The sequence below is a fragment of the Lepisma saccharinum genome, chromosome 3, assembly GCF_977018435.1.
Source record: "Lepisma saccharinum chromosome 3, izLepSacc3.1, whole genome shotgun sequence".
NCBI lineage: Eukaryota > Metazoa > Arthropoda > Insecta > Zygentoma > Lepismatidae > Lepisma > Lepisma saccharinum.
Window position 1 is genome coordinate 139210699 of NC_139231.1, and position 21386 is coordinate 139232084.

Genomic DNA, 21386 nt, shown 5'->3' on the forward strand with positions numbered 1-21386 from the left:
TGGCCAATATAGGTGTATCGGTTTAATGGTAAAATTACCGATTATTTTACCAATTTGATATATTTATAAATATCTTATAATTTAGGGCAAAATTCTGCCATTTTGTTATAATTTGTTTGGATAATCTCTATGCCCTACTTTTTTTTAAAAAAGTAAATGTCTAAATATGCAACTTCTTTTGCACTGCAGTCACCTGGAAACAAAAATTTATTAAGGAGGTCAATGAACTATTCAGGTTCAAGGACTATTGGTATCAGTAAATTTTTTATCAGTATCGGCCAAAATTCCATATCGGCCCATTCCTATAATTTATGTATTTAGATAAGGTAAATTTCAAGATTGCAGAGCAGAATTCACATTTTGATCACTTTCAACATTAGATAAATTTATAATTTGCTTTCACTATTTTGTATATGATATCGTTTCAGTCTCAAACAACACTTACAACAAATGATATAGTGATCAACAAACTTGCACAGATCTTAACGTACTTGAGGCAAGGGACAAGGCACAGCAAGAAAGCAAAGAAGAAGGACAAGGGCAAAGCTGATGATAAGGTAAGTTTTGTATGTGACAATTGCAACACGATTCTTCACTTAGTTGTACTCTTGTCATGTAGAAATAGTGACTTTTTTTGCACTTTGAGGGTTACATAGGAGAATTTTTGTGAACTTTAAAGTAAACATTTTTGAACCAGGTTTTTTTTTTCAATTAAGGAATACATGCGAGTTCCTATGTCCATAGTTATTTACTTGTTTTCATTAAAATTCTACTCATTTTCTTCTTAACGTTAGCAAAGGGAATCTTCTCGCACCTGTAAGCCTCTATGGAGTGGGTATTTCAAGCCTATGCTTTTCAAATATGTCATGATGGGGGGAAAAGTGCATGAGAAGAACTATTTGTCATAGAGGATTGTCTAGATAAGGAGTTTTTCCATATACTTAATAATAATAATAATAATAATCCGTTGTGCAACAGCCCATGAAGGGCCAAGGCATACCTACCGACTGCCAGTCTCCCTCCCACGCTTGACGTGCGTCACCTCTAAGCGTGGAGATCTTCAACCAGTATTGGAATAGTCGGGGGGTCAGCCCGACGTATCCCCAGCCGTTATAGTAGGTCTTCTCGACCGGATTACGCTCACTCATTCGGAGCTTCCCAATTTCCTCACGATGGTGGGTTGCCACCGGCCCTATACGCAGGCCGAATAAGTTCCGACCAGAGCCGGATTCGAACCTACGCCGTCCCGCAGCGAACGATCTCAAGACGAGTGAACGCCTTAACCCGCTCGACTACGGAGGAGGACGTTCCATATACTTAGAGGGTGCAAAATGGCTATACGTGCCAGAGCACCCAAAAATTTTAAATCAATCATAGAATTGAAGTTGTTTTTACTTTTTGAGAGGGGGGGGGGGGCAAGGAGCTCCAAGATCTTTGTGGTTCTGCATGAACGGAATATTTCCAGGGTTTTTTCTATTCCTGATTGAGCTAAGTCCACTTTATGCACAGAAAGGCTAATTGGGACTGGAAGTACAGTTTAAAGTGGAATCCAAACCATTATGTGCCTTCACTGGGTATTGAACCTGGGACCCCTTGATTATAAGGTTATGACGACATCTACTCTTGAGTGGATCACATTTAATTATACTATCACTCATAGTTTTTGTCCACTTTCTGTTTGCTCTATAACACAATACAACCAATCACACTAATACATATTTTTACTAATTTATACAAAGGTACATTTGCAGGAATTGTATTTCCAGATTTAATGCTTCCTTTACAACCATATTCTGCTAAATAGGGATTTTTTCTCTTCTTACAGCAAGGCAAGCTGCCTGATGAAAGCATCTATGGTGATATAGGTGACTATGTACCAGGTCTGGCACGAAGGATGGACAAAGAAAGGTAGACTATTGCTATTTTATGCTTTAGCCAAAGGGCACTTTTATTGCATGTAAGCTTCTAGTGTAGAAGGTTTTCAAAACATACATTACCATAGAACAAAGCAGCAGCAACAACTATTTATTCTAATCCGTTCTTTAAGGGTCCAAGGAGAAGTTTATCAAAAACAAGAAACATTACAATAAATCTTGCCAATAATGTTGCATTGTTGGAGCCTCACTCTAATGTTATAACTGTAACATTGATCAAACTATGTATAAATGTCTAATGAAGGGAGCATCTGTTTTCCTGAAACAGTATGTAAAAAAATTGCCTGTGCATATTTCCTAAAGTTTAATTATTTTAGGACCATGCAAAAAAGTTTTTCAGTACATAGGTCTTACCCCTCCTTTTCCATGGAAAAATCTACATATTTTTGTTGAAAATGTAACGCAATTTATTTGTTCTCCCATACATTTATTGATGAAGTCTGTGCTAAATGTTAGTCACTTCAAAATTGGATTAGCACAGCTTAAGAATTATCATCAGACCGTACCATCTAAATTAAATTCCCTGTTCAAAGTGGACGCTAGATACAGGCGGATGCCATCCCCCAGCGAGGAAAATTTTCATAAAGTGTTCCCTGTACCTGCAATATCTCTTATGAATATTCAATCTCAATTTGTGTGTTTAAGGGAGAAAGACCGGGATCACGAGAAGAAGAGGACATCATACTTTGAGAAGCCAGGTCTGGAGGAAGAGCAGGAGCAAGAACACGAACAGACGAAGGAACAAGAAAACACGTGGGCAACCGATGAGCTCAAGGCCGACAAAGATGCTAAAATTTACGATGATGAGCAAGACCAGACGTAAGTAGTCAAAATCACGTTTTACGTTGCAACCAGGATTCTTCTAATGCTTTTTTTTTCTTCTTCAAGGAAGGTAAAGTTCCCCGTTCATATAGCACAATGTCATGGAAGCACATTTAGGGGATGTTGGGGTACAGCCCCACACATTCTTGATCTCTGCCATTTTGGAGGTGATGTGATCAAAACCATGCTCTGGCCACCTTTATTTTGTAGGACTTCAGAATGTGTAAACAATGTACGGGAGTCACTAATTCATGTCAACACCTGAAACTACTCAAACTGTAAATGTGAAAATTTGTGGTCTCAAAGAAGTGTTCTAATGCAACCTTGACTTGACATAAAATATCTTCATAAATACATGTAAGCGAAATACTAACTTTATCCACGAGACTTACTTTTAGTGGTTCTGTTAATTTCGGTGGCAACGAGCAACGAGAGATTTATATAAAGGTGTAAATGAATTTAGAAAGGGGTGGCAACCTAAAGTAAACTTGATAAAGATAAAGACTGTGATTTTCTAGCTGACCCAAGCATATTCTAAATAGATGGAAGAACTACTTTAATGACCTTTTAAATGTTCATGTAGGAGATAAATCAGAAGTAAATGAATAGCATATTGGTTACATGCATGTTACTCACTATCTATAAACAAAAATACATTAGAGTATTGAAATTCATCTACTTACGTAAGTATGTATTTGTATGTAAACTACGTTTTGGAAGCTTTACTGCTTCCTTCTTCAGGTCGTTGTATTTTAGGCTCGGAACATCAAGCCACGTCGGAGAAGTGTCATGCGAGGATACTAGGTCCAGATATTATTAGAATAATTAAATCAAGAAAACTTAGGTGGGCAGGCCATGTGGCACAAATGGGAGAGGAAAGAGGAGTTTACAGGATTCTTGTTGGGAAACTTGAGAGACGTATAGGAAGGCCAAGACGAAGATGGAGGGACAACGTTGAGATAGACCTAAAGGAAATCCGTAGGGATGGAAAAGAGTATATAGATCTTGCTCAAGATAGGGACAGATGGAAGGCCTGTGTTGCTGCAGCCACGAACCTTCGGGTTTAAGAAGGCTAGAGAGTTATAGTTACAAGCAACAGTTCCCAAGTGGATGGTGGCAGGGGCTGCCAAAATGAATAGGACCATTAAAAGTAAATATGCTTATGCGTATTTATTTTACTACAGTGTATTTTATTCACCAAATATGTATAAAATATCTTGATTAGTCTACTTATTTGCATACTCTGCCATCACAGCATGTACGTATTTTGAGATTTCCATTTTCTTGCAGGTTGGGGGCCCTACTTAAGCGTGAAAGTTCTCGCCTCCCCTCGCAGCCCCAGAGTAGAGCTCAGCAGTTGCTGTCCAGGTTGGCTGCCGAGCCAGAAGGCTACGCAGAGTGCTACCCTGGCCTGGAGGAAATGCAGGATGCCATCGAGGACTCTGATGATGAAGTTGACTACACTAAGATGGATTTGGTAAGGGCTTGCTTCAATGAAAAGTTTAGAAAGTATCAAATCTTGGAAATTTAATCTTTAAGAAACGTAAATGCTATTAATACTCTATTTGCTGCAATGCAATGGCAACCTATTCTTCCCCCTTTTCATACAATTGTAATCTTGCATTACTAAAAATAACAAAAAGTAAAAATGTCAGCAGAGCAGGAAAACATTATATCTTGTATATTATTTGCCTTATTTTAGGGAAACAAAAAGGGACCAATAGGCCGTTGGGATTTCGATACTCAGGAAGAGTACAGTGAATACATGAATAACAAGGAGGCTTTACCAAAAGCTGCATTCCAGTATGGAGTGAAGATGGCCGACGGTCGTCGCACACGGAAGTACCACAAGGAGAAGAATGAAAAGGCAGAGTTAGACAGAGAGTGGCAGAAAATCCAGTCCATCATTCAGAAACGCAAGGTCCTGGGAGGTGCAGATGCTGGGTAAGGATGGTGTTTCGTAATTATATGATTTGATCATCAAGCTCATTATAATACAGAAAACTGGATTAAAAAAAAAACAAGATTTTCTGATAAACTTCACATTAAGTGCTTAATTAACACATTGTGATATAAAACAATGGATCCTCAAACAAAGAAATGGTTTACACACTTGTAGTAATGTAAAAGCATTATTCATTTTCAAGAATTTTTATCTGTTTCTCCAGCAGTATGTTGTAGCATAACACTCTGTTTACAATAATTTATTTCCAATAAATGTGCAAGATAATACAAAGCAAGACTTGCCACTAATTTTAACAGTTAGCTGATGGTGGCTTTGCCTGTTGGGGACCTCGTCGGGATGGGCTTCCCGGGAGCCAGTGCTTTCTAAATAAGTGATGTGCATAGAAAATTTTAACAGGAAAATTAATTGTCATGAGAAGTTTTTCTTCTTTTTATTTATTATCATCATCTTTGGCAGGTCACCATAGCCACTAAATAAACCAATATGAATGAAAAATCTATTACATAGCACTGTTATGTTCCTACAATCATACAAAGTTGCAATGAAAATATTTAAATAGTTCTTTGGGAAAAATAATAAAAATTTCTAATGCACCTATAAAAAAGCATTAAAAGTGACTGAAAAATGTTCATAAATGTCTGGAAATCTTAACAACCTAGCAAACCCCTAATAACAACACATTTAAAAAAATGTCTTATAGTATGAACATGTACATTCACGAACACTTCTGGGTTGTAACAATTACATTGCAAATTTATGGGATTGTTACAAGCCAGAAGTGTCTGTGACTTTACCTACAATCCACCATTATTTCACATTAATACGTATCCTCAAAAATATTTAATAATATAAAACTTCTTGTACTTACGTTTAGGTGAGTATCTATTTTTTCCGAACGACGTTTCGGGAAACTCCTGTTCCCTTCCTCAGGTTCTGTTTTTAGGCTATCTGAAATACTCCATAGCCACGTCAAATCTTTTCAAAAGCCAGGAAAAAGGATACGGTATGACGTTGGAAAATTTGCTACAATTATTAAAACTCCCATCCCCCATGATTGTTTAAAACCACAACAATAAAAAACTTTCTGTCTAAAAGAACAATTTCAAATTAAAAAGATAAAAAGGTGCCATTTCACTTCAGGATGACTCCTCGCTGAATTTCACAGCATATCCTTCAATAACTTAGAAGTCTACTTCAAAACCAAGGTTAAAATGTGCAATTAGCAGTTTTCTAAATTAATGATTTTCTGTATGTATAGTTCTTTTTTACTGGTAGTAGTGAATCTCTGATATAACAATCATAATTCCCCCCCCCCCATATATAATAGTACACAATTAAGTTTTTTCTCTTCCTATGGCATATAGCAATACTGTAATTACTGCAAACTAAAAAGAGGGTTTAAGATGATTTATTTGTATTATTTTTGTTCTGTTGCAGGGAACCGGATTACAAAGCACCACGATACTGAAGGAGGAAATTTACAACGCATGCTTTCATACACATTTTTCACAGACAGGTTTGTGATAATATTCAAATATGTAAGCACGAAACAATAGTAATATTACTTCAGATTACAAATCTCATATTTTTCCTCAATACACATCTGTTAGAATCCATAATCTGATAAGAATGAAACTAACGTGTATAGCTTAATATTTATGCCTGACTATTGATTTGTACATTATATGGTCTTTTATGATGCAGTATGTTGTATATAGGCTTTGTATAATCAACAACAGATGTACTCGTATCTTAATAAAATTTCGATGTCTGGGAAAATTATTTTATTGCAGTATCATGTCTTGTGTTGTACTCTTCCATGAGTTAACAATCGTATCAAATGTAATGGCCGAGGCAGCATCATATGTATAATTACAACTGATTAATGAAATATGCGAGAGAATAACTGCAGTTGTACACAAATTGTATTATTTAAATAGTTATGCTTCCAGTATACCTTAAAAACTGCATCCATCATTTCTGCAAGACACCATCCTTTTAATTCACGAGACCTGTATTGTTTTATTTGCCATACTTTTCATATCTATCAGCATGTTAATTTACTTAGTTCTGGTTGTCCTAAGATTCAAAGGAGGGGATGATGATGGGTGATGAGGGTATTTGGGATTAGGTTTCACCAAAGCTAATCATACATTCCAAGAAACCAGACACCAATTTCTCTTGTCTGTCTGTCACATTGTCTCTCTCGTTCTGCCCACCAAATTTAATGTTTGTCTAGAATTTTCTGAATAATTGACAACTTGATTGTTGACTAGAACCAGGGTTGGCAAGGTCTCGTTACGTATTTTACATAATTTACTAGCAATGTACTTCGCGTGGACAACCTTTCTGAAGATTTTAAAAAAAGAACTGTTCTTTCCAACATTTTTTAAAATTGAATAACATGTTGATATTGTGCATCTTGCACTAACACATACTTGTATTTATAACATAGCATAATGATTAACAAAAATTTATGTGGATTGGTTTCAAAATATTAGTAACAGCTTTAAATTCCTTTTTCATACGTATTATTATACACTTACATAGGCTAATTATGATGTGGATGTGAATATAGTGGTTTGTAAAATTCCAATATAAGAGCACATACAAATTCAGAAGGAAAGTTTTTTTAAAAGCCTTTTTTTCCAAACAGCCATGCGTAACAATATCCATCGTAAAACTCACATTCTCTTTTAATATTTTTTTTGTTTGATTGTAGTACATTTTTTTATGTACTTTATGCGTAATTTACGTGTCATGTAGAAACATATTACAATGGTGCAGTTTACTCACTACGTGAGTGAGTAGGAATGTTTCAAAAGTCTGTACTACTTCCTTAATCAGGTAATAAAATAAAAAACTTACGTGCCAAACATGGTACCGCGTTGTCAAATCGTAAGTTGAGGATAGAAAAGGTGAAAACTTTCGGTGTCAGCATAAAAACTCAGATGGAAATCTTCGCTGGTTAAAAATACCCCATGTTAAAAACTAAAACCACACAACTAAAAATCGAAGACCTATAACAGTCCCCTTACATCAGTGTTGGGTAGAACACATGGACTGTGAGCGCTTCTACCAGGATAGTGGAGCTGACTACCATGCGAGAGACCCCAGGTCTATTCCCTGCAGGGGAGAACCGGGATCTTTCCCACCTGTTCAAACTGCTCTGGTGCCCACCAGTGTCATATCAAGCGGGTACCTGGAGGAAACTTTGAGGGATAAAGGTAGCCAGGAGCGTGGTGCTGATGACATCACCCCCATCTTCAGCCGTGATCAAGAAAGTGTGGGGCCCTAACTCCACACCCCTATACACCTTCGTGGCAAAGTGCAGGGAGCACTTTACTTTTACTTCCTCAAAAATCTGTTCCAACATATCAAACTGTCACGGAAATACGTAGACCATGTGACCTAGAATTTAAAATAACAGCACAATGGAGTATTACATTTCGGTATATTTGGCAGAAACATGTTCTAAAACAAAAACAAAAACGTGAATTTTGGGTAAAGTAACACTAACAAGTCAAAAAAAGATAATGCCAAGTTTTGGTGCCATAATACGAGGGGTAGTCAAAGTGTTAATTATCACCTCGAGAAAATCAAGCTCCGACCATGAAACTTGGTGATGGTGTTAGTCCTTCTCTACATATTCACCCTTGAATGCGATGCATTTTTCCCAACGATGGATGACTTGGCAGAGACCTTGGTTGTAGAAGTCTGCATTTTGGCTGTTCAGGAAACATTCCACCTCGAAAATCACTTCGTCGTCATTCTTGAAATTTTTGCCATGCAATGGTTTCTTCATCCAAGGAAAGAGGAAGAAGTCACTGGGTGAATAAGGGGGTGAGGCAAAATATGATAGCCCAAAGAAGCAGCATGTGTCCTGTGTAGAATGAGCTGGGGCGTTGTTGTGGAGCAAAAAGACCCCCTTGGACAGCTTCCCGCTACGCTTCGTCTTGACAGCCTCCCTTACCCTCGTCAGGAGATTTCGGTAGTATGCTCCTGTGATGATTTGCCCCTTACGAGCATAATCTGTTAGCACCACACACCATGGCAGTGCCAAAAACACTCAGCATTACCTTGCCCGATGATGGTTGGGTCTTCGCCTTTTTCGGCGGTGGTGAATCCACATGTTTCCATTATTTGCTTTGCTCCTTTGTCTCGGGGTCATAGTGATACACCCAGCACTCGTCCATGGTCATTAGGCAGCTAAAGAAGTCATCTGGATTGGCCTGACACAGCTGCAACATTTCCGCTGCTGCCTTGGTTAGGTGGACTATTTGAATGGGTGTGAGCAGTCTGAGGACCCAGCGGGTGGCGACCTTTGTCGTGTTCAAAATGTCGTGCAAGATGTTGAAAACTGATCCATGACTGATTTTCACTTTTTCCACTATCGCCTCGATTGTGATACGCCGGTCTTCGAACACCAGGGCCTCTACTTCTTTTGCGATTCCTGGTTTTTCACAGAGAGATGGTCTGCCACTTCGTTCTTAGTCATTCAGATTTGTTTGACAACACTGGAAGCGTCACCACCACCTAACCACTGTGTGATATGATGGTGCATTGCAGCCATACACTTCCATCACCTCAGCATGGATTGTAGCAGCGTTGTTCCCCTTCAAATGCAGAAAATGAATTACCGCACGATACTCCACTTTATCAATGCACGCGCTATTTTGTTTTGGCTCCTGTAGCGGCATGCTACGGTACTGTGGCACGGGGAATTCAATGTGTACCAGGACTGCAGACATGTATCTGCAAACACACAAAAAATTAATAATTAATTGCATACCTTTATTTTTCGAGGTGATAATTAAAACTTTATGACTATCCCTCGTATATCGGTATGTCACATGAGCGTGATTGATTTAATTTTTTTGGGTGCATCGCCACTTATGGTCATTATGCACTTTTCAGTATATACTGGGAAAATTCCATTATCTAGAACCCTTACCTTAAAATTAAAAAGGGGTATGGAAAATAACTTTCAAGATATCAAACTCTCACAAAGAGGCGTAGGTCATGTGGCTTACAATTTGAAACAGTAGTTTAAAAACACCATGAAGGTATAATTTCAGATATTTGCCAGAAAATGCAAATTTTGGTAGAAATAACACCAAATAGTAAAAATTTTAAAAATAAAAAAATACACCAATTTGAAAAAAAAAATCAAGGTCCTTTTAAGCATAAATAAAAATAAAAATAAATAAATATTGCATGATGAGAAGGAAATTGCTAATGCATTTATACATTTTGAAGGTAATTTTTCTAAACCGCAAGACACTGATCTTCAGGAAGCTGATTGGTATTTTAGTCCTATATTTCCTCCTGTAATCTTTGAGCAAGATATATTTGATGTCTTCAAGAAAATTAAGGCTAAAAGTAATTCTGTTCTCTACAATATACCTTACTATATTTTCAAAGGATGTAGTGATATACTTGCACCTGTCTGGAGTTTAATTTTTAACAAATCATTAAAAACTGTCATCTTCCCCAAATAATGGAAGGAAGTAGCTGTGGTGCAAATTCAGAAGATAACTGGAAACAGCAAAATTTCGAATTACATACCGATTACTATTGTTAATATTTTTAGTAAGATCTTCGAATCTCTTATACACAAATCTTTATATTTTAATACTAAGAGTTTAATTAATGAATCACAACATGGATTTATACCCGGAAGATCTACAAGCACAAATCTATCAGTTCTGATAACTGATGCTTTTCAATCCTTCTGTTACAAGAGTCAACTAGATGTTATATACCTTGATTTATCCAAAGCTTTTGATAGTGTCAATCATAATTTGTTAGTGCAGAAACTTAATAATTATGGATGTGTTCCTAGTCGTATTGTGCTTGGTTCATGAGTTATCTTTGTAATAGAACTTTCTGTGTAAGGATTAAATCAAGATTTTCAACTCCAGGTAAAATAGACAAAGGAGTGCCCCAGGGATCTCCATTGGGACCTCTTCTCTTTGCTATCTACAGGGAGGTTATTTCAGTCGTTTACCACGAGAGCGTCGCCCGCTCGGCGGCCCCTTCATGCAACAGGTCCTGGCAAATTGCGTTACAGGAAGTCCGTAACAGAAACCTCTTGTTTTGTAATGTTTCCACTATTCACAGTTACAATTACAATTGAAATAAGCACGTACCTTGTCGCAAGGATGCTGGAAAAGGTGTCCTCCCAAATACAAATATTTCTGGCACCTAATCTTAGATTAGACATCGCTACTTTATCCTCAGTTGACAGAAAGGGAAGACAGCATCCCGGTGCATAAAGCAAACCGAAAGCATAAAATGATATTTAAAAGTAATAATAATGACGATCACTAACCTCCTGTGTTATAAGAGATGTTGAAAATGACCTCCTTCAACAGCAATACAACACGTTTCTTAGGTTCAAGAGATCCTGTTTCTTGTAATGGCCTGACCACTTTTTTGCAAGAGTTCATTTTCACGTAATTATCGTACATAAAAACTCTTTGTTGAAGACTATATTTGTTTAGTGGCATAACTAATGAATGAATGAATAACAACACACAATAAAGCACTAGTACTGAATAGCACACAAACTCAATAACACAGTATAAACAACACGCGTACTGATAAATGCAAACAGAAGTGAACATGAGCGTACTCACTACATCTCGTAGCCGACAGTGTTGCTACCCATTTTTCGGCAATGTCCCTACAGACGTATGCAAAATGTCCCTATGCCAAGTAAAGTGACTAAAAAAAGCAACACCTCATGAGCATCTTAATCTTAATGAAGGAGCGAATTCACAATACAGGACCCCTCCCCGATTTTTGTAATATTTCGCATACTCACTAATTGAGGCCTCCTAATCACAAATTTGAAGTTAAAATTTGGGGGTCACGTGTAGAAATTGCAAAATATGTGAAATTGGGTGTTCCGCAATTGGCACGATTGCTCATTATTCACGGGAAGATTTTGTTTTTCCAATACTTAAAAAACGAAATATACATTCCTGATATTACTACGACCCCAAATTTTAACTATGTTTGCCTATCTTAACTTAACCTAACCTTACCGTGAATGGTTTGTGGAGCTACCTGTGAATGTTTTTTCGACCCCAAATTTTAACTATGTTTGCCTTGCCTAACTTAACCTAACATTACTGAGAATGGTCAGTGGGGCTATCCGTGAATGGTTTATAACCGATGTACCAGTTACCATTACCATCAGTCTTTCTACGTACTTCTTCCCAAGATTTAATTTTTTCTGCTCTCTGAGAAAAGGACAACAGTCTCAAACAAACCAGCATTCTTTCCCATGAAGCCCTGCATATATCACCGCACCGATGTACCATCCCGTGTCTTAATTGTTTTGGTACATTTATTTCTTTTATTTTTATTCAATCATAACATAAGTGAACATCCATGCCCAATGTTAAACGGATTTCGAACTCGTACATCCTACCTCCCATTATAGGTTTTGGCTAATTGTGATTACGAACCGATAAAAAATCTTATTTTCGTAGCACTTTAACGGCAAATGTTCATCATCGAAGACGCCATTTTCATATCCTGCAATTTTACGATCGATGCACTGTTGCCAAACTTACCTGTAATCAAATCAGTCCACATGTTCTTCTAAATCGTGATTGTCACTGTCACATGTAAGCACCTTCTTTGGGCAATATACCAAAATCCATAAGTTTATTAATTAGCCCACAGCCATCCTCATGCACACTTCACCTAACAATCTGTACAACATTAACAACTTTTTTACTGTTCTCTTCCACCATTCTTACATGATCTGTACTCTCCAAGTATGAAATCAACAGTGTGGCAACGCTGTAGACAGCATAACTAATTGTGAATGTCAATTCTTCATATCAACAAATATGGCTACCATACTTGTATACGGAGAATCATTCCGAGAATTGAAAAGCTTATTTTACAACTTCTACTGGGTGGGAAATAACCTTTTGCTAGGGGTCCACAGTAGAAAGTAAAAACAATGAAGAAATTATGGTAATACCAAATGTTTACTATGACAATTGTGGTTACAAAAACAAAATTAAAAGTTAGTATGTCCGACGTTTGCTTCTCTCACAGCACGAAGACGATCAGGGTAGGAGCTCAGAAGATTCACAAATAAGTGCGCATTCCATTCCATGTCACGGAGGACTTGTTCCAGATGTGCAAGGAGTATTGCCCGGGAATAGCGGTCTGGTCCACGTTCCACTATCATCAAGGACTCAACTGTCTTTCAGAATAGCCCCAAAATGCTCCGCTGCATTCAGGTCCGGTGATGCACCCGGCCATTCAGAACTGCTGAAGAAGTTAATGCCACTTCGCCGAAGAAGGTCTTGGGTAGCATTTGCCTTGACGCAAGGTTCTTTGTCGTGAAGGAACACAGAAAAAAGCCTGCTTTAACAAACCACACTTCAAATGACTCCACGGTAAAACAGTTTTCCTGCAGACCCATAGCAAAAGGTTATTTCCCACCCTGTACACGTTAATGAACAATTTTTTCACCTCACCCCAACATGTTAACTTCAGATAGATCATCACGACTAATTATTTCGTGAGTATAAGACGTAGCATAGAAATTACAGAAGGGTCCGGTATTGTAATAATAACGGTGAGTCGTTTACTGTTGATTATGTTATTTGAAGTCATACATGCTGCTGCGGTGAAGAGATAGATGTTGGTTGGTGATATATGCTGTATTTCCTGCAGTCTTTAACAATTCTGGTACAATTTTATTTCTCTTTTTTGTTTTTGTATCACTTAACATCGAAAATATTCTTTCCGTTCCCGCGTGAGAATGTGGCAATGTTAGCACTATTTTCGCGAGAGTGGAAATGTTTTCAAAAAAAGAACTTGCCTTGAAAGTTCTTGGTAACCGATAACATGTTCCAAAATTCTGATGGAGATTTGTTAGTTAGTTATTTTTTCTCCTCCTTGCTAAAGTATCCAGATAAACTAATCCATTCATTCCAAACCGAGCACGAAGAAAGTGCAACTGACTGGCGATTAAGCTTTGCACCTTTGCACAATAAAATGTTATTTTCCAAGATTGAAAAAAGTCCCTACGTTTTCCCTCATTTGGCAAAATCTGTCCCTACGCGGGCGAAATATAGTGAAAAGTCCCTATGGTTAACATCACTGCCGACAGGTGTCACATTCGTTCAGTATGAAGCACCCTCTAGCGGCTGACAACTCCTCCGATAAGCTGCCGGCTCTCTCGCGACAACTGAGGATAAAGTAGCTATGTCTAATCTAAGATTAGATGTCAGAAATAAGGTGCCAGAAATATTTATTTGGGAGGACACTTTTTCCAGCATCCTTGCGACAAGGTATGTGCTTATTTAAATTGTAATTGTAACTGTAATTGTGCAAAGTGGAATACAAAACAAGCGGTTTCTGTTACGGACTTCCTGTAACGCAATTTGCTGGGACCTGTTGCATGAAGGGGCCGCCGAGCGGCCGACACTCTCTCGGTAAACTACTGAAATAACCTCCCTGTATTTGAATGATATTTCTAAAGTAATCAAGCATGCTAAATATATACTTTATGCTGATGATATCAAGATAAACACTGAAATAGACACTGATGATAGACATAGACATGTTCAGTTGCAATCTGATCTTAATGCAGTCAGTAACTGGGTGGCTAATATTCAACTTGTAATTAATACAGAGAAATCCTTTATCATCACTTTTACAAGGAAAATTCAGTGGTGTAGTTATAATTATAAATTAGACTCCTGTATAGTTAAAAGAGTTGAAGTTATTAAAGATTTGGGTGTCGTTTTAGACATGAGGCATGAGGCCAACCACTCCCATTCCCTCCATCTGTTGACAGTTCTGCCCCCTTACTACTCCCATATGGACAAGAAAAAATTATAATTCAATGCATGAATTATTCCATGTAATATTTAGAGGCTTAACACATTTTTCTGCCCCTCCGGAAATTTCTCTCTCTCCCTCCCCCTCCCTCCATCACTGGTTTCTGGCACCATAGTTGTGTTGTGCATAAAAGGGGTCTAAAAGTTGAGGCTGAGTCCAGAGTTCCATAACGATATCTTTCAATCAAGTGACCTTTTTTGACACCTCAAATTCCCTGACTTTTCCCGGTCTGTTGCCACCCTGATAATACTCAAACAGAACATTCATTACTAGAAAATAACAGTATACTGTACTAGTTACAAACATCAAAAACAAGGTTGAAAAATCTGTCAAAGATAGCAATGCGACAATCTTTATCTGATGGCAACCAGTAGCCATTTGCACTTGCTTCTCCTTGCAACCTACCTGTTCGTTTACAGAGTCAAAGCTTCGTTTTAAATGTGTGTGCCTTGTGTCCTATTTTACCTGCATTAAGATAAGTCAAGCATGAATGTTCCAGCATGTGCTGTTAGGAGGTTGTTTAAAATTCAATATCTTTCATCTGAGGAATTTTATTGGCAACTAAAATGTAATATATCAATTAGATGGAACAAGTTTACCATGCAACTGCTCTGTGTAGCCAATAGGCTTGCCTCCAAGAGTATGTGCCAGGGCAACCCTCCTGGCTTTCTAGAATTGAAGAATTTAAGTCAAACTTCTAGATTAACCTTTTGGCGCCCAAGGCCATATTCACATGTAAGCCTCTCGGTACCGAGCCGATTTTGAGCAAAATGCAGAGTTTCAATTAAATGAGTGTAGATCGTAGACTAATTTCCCTAGAGAGATGAGTGATATGCCGTTGTACGCAGAATGAACCAGAGATTCAGACTATATGAAATTTATGCAAATTCGGCGTATATGTGGCGGGGGGGGGCTAACTCTCAAAATTCCAAAATGTCGGGGAAAGAAATTTGGTCCCCCCTCCGAAAAAAAGGATATGAAAAGTTCAAAATGCACATAGAAATTATCGCTGGAATGTAAGAAACAGAAAAATATTTGCATCATTGTCGTATGACCAATGTAACTTGAGTTGTACCCCCAAAAGGAATAGTGGGCACGCCACTGATTCAAGCTTCAAAATGCAGCGGTACCTTGAAATGACTATAGCTCAGAAACTAAATGCCCTGGAGATATGAAAGATATACCGTTGTACGCAGAATGAATCACAGATTCAGACGATATATAATGTATGCACATTCGGCGTACATATGGAGGGGGAAAGGGGGGAAATCCCCTCAAAAATACTTTTCTTAAAAAAAATGGTGTTCCCCCCCAAACAAAAAGGTCAAAATGCATAAAATGCAAATTTTATGCAAATTTGGTGTATATATGGAGGGGGAAGGGAGAAAACCCCCAAAAATTATTTTAAAAAATTGTCACCACCCAAAAAATGTCCTCGCACTTGGGCACAAAATGACACCTACCCACAACATTCACGGACGAAAAGCTAGAACGCAGTGAAAAATGAGCGGCGATTCTTGCAGCTGCTTGAAATTCTATTTTTAGACAATGCAGGGTAACCCCTGTTGCAACTTGTGCTAAAAAAAAAAAGTTTCCTTCAGTGTACTTCGAAATTCCATTCTTACAATGCAGATTCAACAACCAGTTTTCCCCCCTCCTCCACCCCTCACCCCCTGCATGCACTCTCACGGAAAACTTTCATTTTGACATTGGATACTGATAAACAAGTTTCCTTCAATTGCAGTTAACAGATGGGAGTGAAAAGCATTGCTTTAGAACAACAAAGCCCGTCTTCCTTTATCGGCAAAAATTTGACGTTGAAAAGAGCCGCAAAAGAGAAGTACCTTTTCCTGCCTTTTCCCCTCCATTTTCATGAAGACAAAAAAAATGCAAAAAACCATTTCTGTTAAATACATGTGTTAGGAACAATATAAAAAAATAAAATCGAAATTCTAGCCAAAAATAGAAAAGTTATAACGTAAAAACTACGACCTTGACACAGCATCTCGATCGAGATGCTTCGGACAGTGAGGGTTACATTTGGGTATCTCGTTCGAGATGCTTGGGCGGCAAAAGGTTAAGGCCTACATCTTCAGAAAGGTAAAATAGAAATACAAAATAAAAGAGCAGACCTTATCCCAATTCTTTGAAGGGAAAACAAGCTAATAGAAGTTCCAAAAAGGCTGCACAGTTGCATTTTATGGTTACTGTGGTTCATATTTTTAATACAGTATTACTGTTAAATGCAAGACTTCAATCATTTTTAATATTGGGCTCATTCCATGTCAAATCAACCGATAAAAATTATTTTTGAACCTTAAGGATTCAGATTTTTTGTTTATACATTGCACCTATCAAGAGGACAAAAACTGCCAAATTTTAGATTTTTTCTGCTCTTAATTTTTGAGTTATTGACTCAAGAAAGCAAAAATCCCAAAATTTGACATTTTGAAATAGCTGTAGATCAAAAACTATTTGACCTAGAGAGCTCAAATTGGAGTCACTCTCTTCTGCTTGTAATGAGCTTTAATTTGAAATGCAACATGACTGCAGTGTTTGATTTTTTTAACTTTTAAGAAACTTGAAAAGAAGTATTTTTGAAAATCTAAAACCCAATTTTTAATTTTTTTTAAAAAAAAATATGATTTGAAGACATCAATTGACTATTTCTGTACAAAATTTCATAATGGGATGGCAATGGGTTCCTATGGAAATTAATTTCTTGTATTGTAATGTGTGCGAAATTTGTTGACTTCCATGTTATAACCACAACTATATGCTGAGTGGTTGATGTTGAAATCTCCATGTTAGTCTATTTTATAATGTTTGGAGTACAAATAACATGAAATTACCTAAAAACTTATCACTTTTAATATCAGGTAAGCAAATTGAAAAATGTTCTAGGGGAAGTCATTAATAACGGGAATTTTATTCTAAACTTCATGGAGATTTATGCACAACGAAAATTGAGTTTCAGCACTCAGCTCGTACAGCATGGCCACTCCACTGTTAACTTGCACCGTAGAAGAGCTACAAAGTGTTATTCGTTTTTTGTGGTCAGATGGTGTGAAAACTTCTGAAATCTAGAGCTGAATGATGGTTCAGTACGGAGACAATTGTTTAAGTCAGAGGAGAGCATATGAATGAGTGAAAAAGATTTAAAGACTGAAGACGAAATGTCAGTGATGAGCACCGGAGTGGGAGGACAGTTTGCGTGGCAACCAAGGCTGTAAAACAGCAGATCGATCAGCGAATCCGTTAATTTAGTACACACTCCACCGACTTAAACCATTGTCTCCATACTGAAACCTCAGACCCTCTGATTAGGGGGGAGCCTTCATGAAAGTTCATTTGGAGAAAGAAAAAAACCTAATTTCATCTCACTGTTTTATTGTATTGATGGGTATGGAACAGGGGCGTATATTGAGTGGTTCCGGAACCACTGAAATAACTGTATTAGAAGAACACACACTTCTGTGGCACCGATATTCTTTGCTCCTCTCCATTATTCCCCCTAATTTACATATGAACATGTTTTCATACAGCAGATTCAAAACAACTGCATATAATATGTTCATTTCCAACAGTGATGGCCATTAGGGGGGGCTAAACTATAGCCTTGTTTGCAAAGAAAAAGTAAACTGTCCTTGCCCCCTTCCCACTTTGTCACGCAATCGCTGCTACTGATTTCTAATGTATGGGCAATTTATTCTTGGAAAGACATAAGTAATAAAACTAATGAAGAAACTGTATGCAGTGTGTTAATAACAAGAAATTTGCTAGAGAATGAAGTTGGGTAGTTCAATTACATAGGAAATAATGCATCTTACGTAGTTGGTTGGTACTTTTGTTGGCTCGAAAATACTTAATTATGTAAAGAGCATAATATCGTTTAATAACGGTGATAAGATTCCTCTGCACTAAATTCCTAAGCAAGAGTATTAGACGGGACTACTCCCCCCTCTTGATTGATTTGGTGTTTTAAGTCCACTTTATGCACAGTAAGGCTAATCGGGACTGGACCTACAATTTAAAGTGGGATCCGAACCACTATGTGCCTCCACCGGGTATCGAACCAGGGGCTCTTTGATTACAAGGCGACTACGCTACCACTGCGCCATCGGGGAGGCCCCTACTGCTCCCTCTTGCCCTCCCATGTGCACGTCTATGGATTTCAGGTTTCAATCCCTCTAACCACAAAAAACGAACAACACTTCGTAGCTCTTCTACGATGCGAGTCAACAGTGGAGCAGCCATGCTGTACGAGCTACTGTGCAGGCACATACTGCCAATTGGCACATACTGCTCAATTGTCATGACACCTTTATGGCGTGTTGCTAAGGAACCTTTTTGAGTGCCAAAACTCAAATTTTCGTTGTGCATAAATCTCAATGAAGTTGAGAATAAAATTCCTGTTATTTAATGACTTCCCCTCGTATATTTTTAAATTTGCTTACCTGATGTTAAAAGTGATAAATTGTAGGTATTTTCATGCTATTTGTAGTCCAAAAATTATAAAATAGGCTAACATGAAAACTTCAGCCACTCAGCATATAATTGTGGTTATAACATGGAAGTCAACAAATATAGCCAATTTTGCACACATTACAGTATAAAAAGAAAAATCCATAGGACCCATTGCCGTCCCATTATGAAATTTTGCACACAAATAGTCAAGTCAATTGATGTCTTCAAATCATATATGTTTTAAAAAAAATTAAAAATGGTGTTTTTGAGATTTTCAAAAAAACTTCTTTTAAAGTTTTTTAAAAATTAAAAACTCCAATACCACAGTCATGTTGCATTTCAAATTAAAGCTCATTAAAATCAGAAGGGAATGACTCCAATTTGAGCTCTATAGGTCAAATAGTTTTTGATCTACAGCTGTTTAAAAATTTCAAAACGTCGTCAAATTTTGGAATTTTTGCTATTTTGAAAGTCAATAATTCAAAAACTAAGAGCCGAAGAAATCTGAAATTTGGCAGTTTTCATCAACTTTACTGGTACTACCACTGCACCAAAAATTGTGATTTTCTGAGATGTCAAGGTTCAGACCCCGGTTGATTTGGCATGGAATGACCCATTGATCACAACACACATATATTAAAGGAGAGGTTTAGTAAGAAAGATGTATGTCAGTGAAACACATTCTATTTAATACTTAAAATTTAACAAGTATAGTAATATAACATGACCATATAACAATATGTAAATCTAAAGTATGTCTACACACTTATGGTTAAAAATCAGTTACGTTATTTTGTGTTATAAAGAAAATTGTAATCACCACGTTAGATTTATTATGACAGTAACTGCAGGAAATGTTGCAATATTTGTAACTTTCTGAACATTAACTTAAAAAATAAAGCTCCATACATCTTTGTTATTTCTAAAATAGAATCTTTACTGGCCAGATCTGGCAGCTGCTGCAGTCTGCATGACCAAAACCTCAGCAGCATGGCTTGATGTAAAATACATTCAACAATTAATAGACAACTTGGCATTGTCCCAGTTAATGGTTAGAAATTTTATACAAGAAAACTGAGGGTTAATGTACACACGAAGCATGCATATGTATCTACGTATCTGTTTATTTAAATTATTGTAATTAATCAAATCAAATAAAATAAACAGGTATGTGGATACGTAAGCATGCTTTGTGTGTATATAAATATCTCATCGCGTCTTAAGTCCCGTAACATGAACAACAGATGATATTGTACAATTTCTCTTGCATTAAGCATCAGTGTATTATTTTCAAGGACCAGAAGGTGGAGCACAGCAAATGGAACAGAAATGGCAAATTCAACAAACAAAATGTGTACATAAGAGTCTCTAAACACTGAAATTGTTTCACATGGCAGACTGGGTCGTCACCTCTTTCAGGCCATTTGGTAGCACTGGTAAAGAAATGTATGCTGGCAAGAAAAGTTAGTGTACATTCCAATACAAGTAAGATTATCAGGATGTTTGGAGATCAATAGTATTTAACAAGTGTAATCAACAAAGTGTATAACAAATAACTAGCATCTTATTAAAATGACATGAAATTTTAATACTAATTTTTGCTCTTCAAATAATGGAATATCATAATGAAAAAATGATGATAATATGGCAAGCAAAGTTTGTCTCTAATTTCACTACTTCCAACATACTGTGAATGATTTCAAACACTAGCAGAAACAATGTAACAGCAATATCTACACTTCAGGTATCTTGCACATACTACTATTTCATTATTTGTACAACTCTTATATCTTCTACATATAATACTATTAATGCTAATTGTAACTTCACTGCACAGGAAGTATATAAATAAATTATTTTACTATTCTTAATCTTACGTAAGGTACAAGTTTCTTACTATAACATCCACATAGTCCATATTTTAGAACTACGAAAAAGTTATCTCTTAATTTTACGTCTTTCAAGGACCTGTGGCTAAAAACACTTAAAATGTGGAAACAAAAAAAATTAACCGCATGTTGCCTTATTAAAACCAGGAGAATATGGTGTAAAATGTAGAATTGGAAGTCAGGATTCCACTGTACCTTGTCTTCTACCAGAAAAATGATATCGTCCCACTCTGTAGCTTTGCTGCATTTGTTCTACTTTCAATAGTTGATTCATTTGATATTTTATATTGCTTTTCTGCTACTTTTGCCTAATCGCAACTACGAGGATGAGTGATGATATGATGAAGGGACATTCGAAAAGAATGCCCAAGCCATGATTCAAACCCAGGACCCCTGGCACTGTACCACTCAGCCACGGAGATCAGT

The 21386-nt window shown here is 37.1% G+C and overlaps 1 protein-coding gene across 1 annotated transcript in view; it reads left to right on the plus strand.

Annotated features, from left to right (window-relative positions):
* beag (IC cytokine homolog beag) overlaps nucleotides 1-6501 on the plus strand; it is a 32664-nt gene extending 26163 nt beyond the window's left edge. Inside the window, exons 8-13 of the mRNA XM_083119528.1 lie at nucleotides 429-557; nucleotides 1826-1908; nucleotides 2580-2753; nucleotides 4047-4233; nucleotides 4459-4700; nucleotides 6160-6501. Of these exons, the coding sequence (XP_082975654.1) occupies nucleotides 429-557; nucleotides 1826-1908; nucleotides 2580-2753; nucleotides 4047-4233; nucleotides 4459-4700; nucleotides 6160-6190 (846 nt within the window). The 3' untranslated portion in view covers nucleotides 6191-6501. The remainder of the gene's footprint in view (nucleotides 1-428; nucleotides 558-1825; nucleotides 1909-2579; nucleotides 2754-4046; nucleotides 4234-4458; nucleotides 4701-6159) is intronic.
* The last annotated feature ends 14885 nt before the right edge of the window (nucleotides 6502-21386 follow it).